This window comes from Prosopis cineraria, unplaced genomic scaffold, assembly GCF_029017545.1.
Source record: "Prosopis cineraria cultivar Desert tree isolate PC_DT_omini unplaced genomic scaffold, ASM2901754v1 PC4, whole genome shotgun sequence".
NCBI classification, from domain to species: domain Eukaryota; kingdom Viridiplantae; phylum Streptophyta; class Magnoliopsida; order Fabales; family Fabaceae; genus Prosopis; species Prosopis cineraria.
The window spans coordinates 21,018,632-21,026,038 of NW_026555335.1; the positions used below are offsets into that span (position 1 = coordinate 21,018,632).

General features: G+C 32.3%; 1 protein-coding gene across 6 annotated transcripts; it reads right to left on the bottom strand.

The window, feature by feature from the left end:
* Positions 1-1,971: 1,971 nt before the first annotated feature.
* Positions 1,972-4,493, bottom strand: LOC129308111 (uncharacterized). Of its 6 annotated transcripts, XM_054949125.1 has the most exons (4): positions 4,311-4,493; positions 4,124-4,215; positions 2,544-3,996; positions 1,972-2,465 (listed from the first exon to the last, which is right to left on the bottom strand). In XM_054949125.1, exons 3-4 carry the CDS (start codon positions 3,263-3,265, stop codon positions 2,075-2,077), a joined length of 1,113 nt encoding a protein of 370 aa, XP_054805100.1. In that variant the 5' UTR covers positions 3,266-3,996; positions 4,124-4,215; positions 4,311-4,493; the 3' UTR covers positions 1,972-2,074. The 6 variants fall into 6 exon arrangements, with proteins under 6 accessions (XP_054805100.1, XP_054805097.1, XP_054805096.1 ...); XM_054949122.1 differs by having other exon boundaries at positions 1,972-3,243; XM_054949121.1 differs by having other exon boundaries at positions 1,972-3,250.
* Between the last annotated feature and the right edge of the window lie 2,914 nt (positions 4,494-7,407).

Here is a 7,407-nt window from a genome sequence, read left to right on the forward strand (position 1 = left end):
TTCTTCATGCTTAGTTGAAAAAATGGAGGGGAGGCAGGTACTTCTTCTCCCCTTGTTTGTTTTAAAAATTGAGTTTTCTATATTTTTTAAGCGTCCGAAAATGTATATTTTATATTTTTTATAATAATAAATATAATTAAATGGAGACAAAAAATTGAAATTTGTTTAAAAATTTTTAAAAAATTTGACAATTTGAATTTGGGCTGACTCAATAAAAATAAAACCTAAAGTGTTAGAGTTTAGTTTGATTATATGAGTTTTTTAATAAAATTTGTCAAACTTTAACCTAGCTGCTCAAATTATTATCTTTAGTTAACTCTCCTGCCCAAATTGAGGAGGAAATTTAAAGCATTGTTAAAATATTCCCTTACCCTCTACTAGAGCATTTTTTTCTTTTTTTAATGATTCAAACTTAGGGTCCGTTTGGTTTTCCTCCATTTCACGTTCCGAAAGCAAAATTTTACTTTCAGAAAGTTGAAAGTTTTGGGGTAAAAATATTTGGCAGAAAAGCACATCCTGAAAGTACATTCAAAAAGTAGCTGAAAGTGGATTTCTGAAACGTAACTATCTAAAGCTTTTGAAAAGTGGATTTGAAAAGTAAGATGTTATTTGAGCATACTACCCTAAGGTTAATCTCTTATTTTTTTATTTAAAAAATAGTTAATCATTAAAAATATAATTATTATTTAATAATAATAATTAGGTATCAATTTTTTAGTATTATAAATTGAGTAATTAATCATGTTAATTTTTAGCATTAATGTATAATAAAAATTACAAATCTTTATTACATCTTTTAAAATTTAAAATTAAAAAATACAAATAATTAGAGATCAAATTTTTAACATTATAGATCAAAATTATGTTATTTATAATCTTATTACATTTTTTAAATATTTTGAATATATTACATTTGTATAATAAAAATTATAAATCATTATAAATCAATGTCTTTTTTGATAATTGTACATTCAAAAGCACATTTCACTGTCACAACCAAACAACTTTCAATGTATCAAAACTAACTTTGAAAAAATATATTCAAACACAAATTTCGTTACAACAACTGACTTTCATTAAATTGACTTTTCCCAAATGAACTTTCATCAAATGAACTTTTGACAAACTTAAAAACCAAACGCACACTTAGTTTACTTAAAAGTTGACTTGGGCTATAAGCCTAATTAAGAACATAGTTAAAACTAGGCCTTTTAAATAACTTTTAAATAAGCATACACCATACGCTTTAAAAGTCTTAAATAGACTTTAAGCCTATGAAAACTTACACATGCACAACCTGAGTTTTTAGGGGGAGTAGATGAGGACCACGCTGGTCAAGGAGCAGAGGCTAAGAGATTAAAAGAACAGAAGAAACAGCTACTAGGCCTAAATAAGAGTCGATGATGATTAACGACACTTAACGAGGAGTAACGAAAGATTGAGCACTGGACAAGGAGTAGTCAATGGAGTTTGTGGACCAGTTCGACGATACAGCGAAGGTGTTAAGCTTTAGGATTTTTTTTTTTTTTCCGGCTTAACTGCTTTAGGGTTTTAACTTTCTATATTTCATAATTCTTAATTAAATATAGTGTGTGTATCTATATATATATATATATATATATTAGCCTATCAAACTTGCAGGCCAAGTCTTGTCAAAATAAACACTACCTATTTACTTAAATAGCTTGATCAAAGTCTATACTTAGCCTAACTAATTTACTAAAAACATTTAAACCAAGCTACCCTTTACAGCGCATTTAACCTACTTTCACTTTTACAGCCTCCCTTTTATAAATACCTTCCAACCAAACACGACCTAATTATCCAACCAAACAATTCTATAGCAATCACCATTCCAATTTTTTTATTTCCTATCATTTCATTCCTTTCCAATACCTCCTATTTCATAAACCAAAATGGCTCCTAAGATCCTCTCTCTACATGCATGAAAGAGTGCAAGTCAAAAAGATGTTTATGTAAAATTCATATTCTATTTCTACGCTAATCATTTATTTTTCATCTCTTTTTTCAATATATTACATTCATTTTATGAATTAAAATATCCAAATTGATTTCATCCTGGTTCTCTCATGCAGCCTCCGGGAAGTAGAAACTTGAACTTAGGTGCATTCTCAATCAAGTAAGCAGGAAGATGAACTGCAGAAGCTGATCGCGGGATGGATCCCATCTTTCTAATTAACTCCCGGAAGGAGTACTCTTCGGGCAGCATATCATAAAGATCATCCCCCTTACATATAAGCTCCTGAATTCTCTTATGAGAAAGAAAATCTCTCTGTTTCACACGGTCTGCATGACTGTAAGCAGTCATTTTGAACACAAACTCAGAAATATAACGAAAGCAGAAGCTGCAGTGCCATCCTGCATCTGAGAAGATAACATCAGTTCCACGGGAGTGTCTGTAGCGTGTCAGGGGACTGTACACATTTGCCGTCGCCCGCCAGCTGCTGTAATCCACAGGGAATTCAAATGAGTACATGTAGTGCTTCAGTTCAAGATGCATAACTGCAGGAATCTCATCACACCATTGAAGCAGTTTCAGAGTGTGAGGGCTAGGAATCTCATCTGTATCTGCCATAAGAAGAATGTCATCATTCATAACCCCTGCATGGTGTAACAATCTATTCATAGCCATACGTTGCTGTGACTCCAACACAAAAGGGTCCTGATGTGATCCAGGGGTTGCAACTCGTCCAGGGAACATGCCATCAACAACCTTGTCCGCAGCAAAGGCAAATCTGGCACGGTTTGAGGTGAAGAATAGAGGTTTTGGAATGCCTGTGAAAGTAGTTTTTGACTCAAGGATCACAAATTTTGAAATGTAAGGATAAAGCTCTCTCCATCTGATCTCGAGTATGTCTAACTCATTGTTAAAGATGATTACATCAAAAATGCGTCGAGGTTGGGAACGGAGCGACCAGCCATGGAGGCGGCAGAGATGGTCCATGGAGACATTCTCTGCATAATAGTGAGGTATACGCATGAAGGGGGCCGGGGGTTTGTCCCAAACAGGTCGGAAGAAGTAAGAAATCTTTTGGCCATGGATGAATGTTTCAATTGCACAAACCATCACCAATGAAAAAAGAAAGGCACAGCGCAACTTGGGAGATTTCTGTCTAGGGGAAAGGTGAGCTCGGTAAGCCATGCCTTGGAGGGAAAATGTTTGTAGATGGAAGCAATTAACATGTTTGCCCCAATTCAATAAATTGGACATATCATGTTCACCTGTCAGCTGCATAGGTTTCATCAAAATGGATTAGAATATAGAAACTTGAATACAATGTAAACATATTTATGCCATTCAATATGAAGGAACTTTCAGAACCAAGCAGTCAAGTACACTTTGTAGCTGTTAACTAATACCACCAAAGCTGTCCCTCCGCACAGTAAGAAAACGTAATTAATGGATATCTCAACATATTTTGGCAACTCAATCATTGGAATGATGGCTTGGATTTGTATATAAATAACCTATAATTTATTATCACACCCATACATACGAATTAGCCATTGAGATTCAGGTTTCAAAGTCTTATGTAAAATTATAAGGCTGTGCAAACTACTAAAAACCATATTAAAACTGTTCTTCATTGTCAAAAAATCTGAATTTAGCCTCATCTCTTGAGTAACTGACCACTTTTCAATAATAATATCATCATTGATACCAATTTCCCTGGAAACAGTATTCATCGACATGACATTTGCCATACAATTAACAGAGTTATCTCAATTGAAAACTCATCCACTTAATCTCAAGTCATCCAACTAAATTTGTTAACACCTGTAAGAATCTAACTGAACCATATCATTGTGATAAAAAAATAACATGAAGCCTCCGCATTCATGCCTTTGGAGAAAAGATGATACAAAAGAACATCGTAGAAATCCGGGAACATTTAGGAATCACAACAGGAAGCCCCTTTGACTATGAGGTACAGTGCTTCGAGCTAAACAAGAAAACAGAGATGAATCCCGTACCTACAATGCACAATAAGCTAAATAGATCCCAATTCAACAGAAACAAACTGTTTCGACACAGGACACACAAAATGCCGACAGAATCATACCCCCAATCAAGAACTTAATAATCTGAATTTATTGATACCTTCTGTCTTTTCTCAGAATAAACCCACAAAAGTCATTCCGCCACAGATTGCAAGGTTCAGAAATCTGCCTCAGATTTCCGAGGAGCGAAACCTTACCCAAAAGGCGGAGACGCAATGAAAACAGTGAGCGAGAGGAAAAGAGTACCAACAAGGCAAAGAAAGGAAAAGCCATTAAAACTAGCATACCTTGACATTAATGAAGATGCAGAACAGGAAAAGCCATGACAGAGTTAAAGTTGAACGGAGGGGGGATTGATGGTGATATCGAAAGGTTGGGAGAGACTAGAGAGAGAGAGAGAGAGAGAGCGAGAGCCCATTGTGCTGAATGTCAGATTGACAACGCCATTACGGCATTGCCAGCTGAAGTATGTGGCGTTACGCAAATCTCGAGAATGAAGAAATGGATTTGGACAATTTATTGTGTTCACCACTGGATAATTCACAGTCCACAGTCCGCACAAAATAATTATCCGTAAATAGGTTAAAGAATACACCATCTCTTTCTATACAGGGAAAAAAAAAACTACCTCACATAATTTAAAAAAAATTAATTAATCATAACAATTATATTTTAAAATAAAAAAATAAATTAAAATATTTTATATTAATTAACATAAATATATATTAATTATTTTTATTAATATAAATTATGAAGGATGATTTAAAAAATGTATATTAAATGTTTATTGAAATATATTTTTTTACTTATATTAAAAAATAAATAAAAAATAATAATTTTTTTTATAAATAAAAAGAAAGTAATAATTACTTATTCTTGGTCGTTCATATTTTTATGATCCCATTGGATATTTGGCATCAGGAAGGAGGTGGGGTGGCTGTGAAAGTAATGTTATTTTAGGCCTAAAATAAACAGTTTTTTATAAGAAAATAAATATTTTAGGAATTTTTTTTCATTTATACTCCATTTCATTCAAAACATAAGCATTTTCTTTCATTTAATTTTAATTTAAAATAAAACCAACTTAATAATTGTAAAATTTTTATTCCAAGTTTATTTATTATATTTATTAATTTGGATTTTCATATAAATTTATTATATTCTTCTCACTCATCATTGACAATTGATATTGAGGACAAAACATACATACATACAAACATATAACTTTCATAGGAACAAAACTCATCATTGACAATTGATATTGAAGACAAAACATACATACATACAAACATAAACTTTCATAGGAACAAAATTTTATTAGCATCCAGATTATTATTGAAAGCTATTTATATTTTAAAATAGGGAGAAAGTTTTTGGGATAGTAAAACTTTTAATTCTTCGAGTTTGCTTCATCAATGAGTTTGATTTTTAAAGTTTAATCTTTATCAATCAAGTCATTAAAGATTCAATTCATAACCATACACAATTAGCCTTTATAATATTTTTGCCACTCAAACTAGAAGGACTAATTATGCATGGTTTTGAGACTTTAGGAACTTATTGATAAAGATTACATATCAATAACTAAATTGAAAATTGAAGTAAATTTGAAGGACTAAAATTTATGTCATCCCCGTTTCAAAAGTTCAAAGTAGTATTTACTAACATTTTTTTTTCATAATATACACTTATTTACCCCCTTACAATTTTAAAAGGCATTTATTAAGCTTTAGGGACAAATGTGACAATGTGATTATTTCTATATATTAATTGTATTTCTTAATCTATGTAAAAAAAAAAAACCTTTAAAAGATGTATACTTTTTTCATACATTAAAAGACATATACTTTAAAATAGAGTGAGTATTACTATCTTTAGTTTTACATATAAGGAACTTATTTAAATATTAACTTGCTTTGAAGTATAAGTCACTCTTTTTTATCAAATATATTTTTCTTGAAATGCTATCTCATCTTTAATCACAATGTGAGAAAAAAAATTATGCCCTGATTATTATGATGGAATTGATAGGATGGAAATGGAATTCAAAATTTTTTATGTTTGGTTTAATAAAAATGAGTTGAATTGAGCTTTTATATAGAAGTTATTTTCATGAAAATTGATGGAATTAATTTCCATCTCATGCCTATGGAACCCAAATTCTACTAGTCTTCTTGCCTCAACTTCTCCATTATATCGCTTCCTCCATCTCAACATACAAAGCACCACCCCAGTAGTAGTGGCAATAGTGCACACTAACAGTGACCTCCATAGTGATGTGACGGTGACCTCCATAGTGTGTACAAGAACAACAATGATGTGAGAGAGGGAGGGAAATTGGTGGTGACCTCCATACCAAGCATAAGAACAGCGATGAGGTGAAGTAGGGACCTCTAAAACCACCTTATCCTTCACAAAGTGTGACAATAGCTTCTAGAACCTTCTTCTCCTTAATAACAATGATGATGGTGACAATCTTTTTCTTTTAAATTTGGGTTTTCAACAATATTCTTCATTTATGGGTTCACTGTAACCTCCTTCTATATTCGCTCGATATAGGAAATGATTAACTAAATCACCACACACACAATAAAAATAGTAAACAATTGCTTTCTTTGAAAAGTTGGATCCAAGACTCGTTTTGCAAAACCATTGAAATCACAACACATTTGAGCATTACACAGCAGAAGCAAGTCACATGCTTTCATAACACCAAGTGCATGCATCAAGAATTACAAAATCATATTGGATTAGGGGCCATGCACCACGGCATGTGGCACAAAGCCACATGCTATCATGCACCGCAGCTTGCTAGTCTGAATTTGTTGCTGTCATTTGACAAAAAAAATGACAACTTCTGACGTGCACCGTTTTCACATACAACTTCCAATCGGAGTGATTCAAGCGCTCATATGTAGCTTATCTCTTAAGCTAACTAATGAGATAGGTTTGGATATGATCTAATAGTCTGATCAAAATTTGGACACTTAAGTACAAAAAGTCACTTTTTTAAAGAATTTTGACTAAACACTCAAATCAATCTCATTGTCTCATTAAACTATTTTAGGCCTTGAACCAAATCTAAAAGGACTTATTATACCTAATTAACCACATGATAACACCTATATATACATATACCACAAATTTGACCCCTCAACGAAAAATTTTCACATTTCTCAACTTTTCATAATTTGGCACAAAAGCACTCTTTGGCCATTTTCATTATAATTTCACCTTATGTTACTACTCGAACATTCATAACACATACCAAACCAAACCTTAGCCCCTAATTCTCATTTCACCACATATGTAACATATAGCCTAGGATTTTGCACATTTATCATGATCTCCACAATTTTCTATTTCACTACTCAAAATATGCAT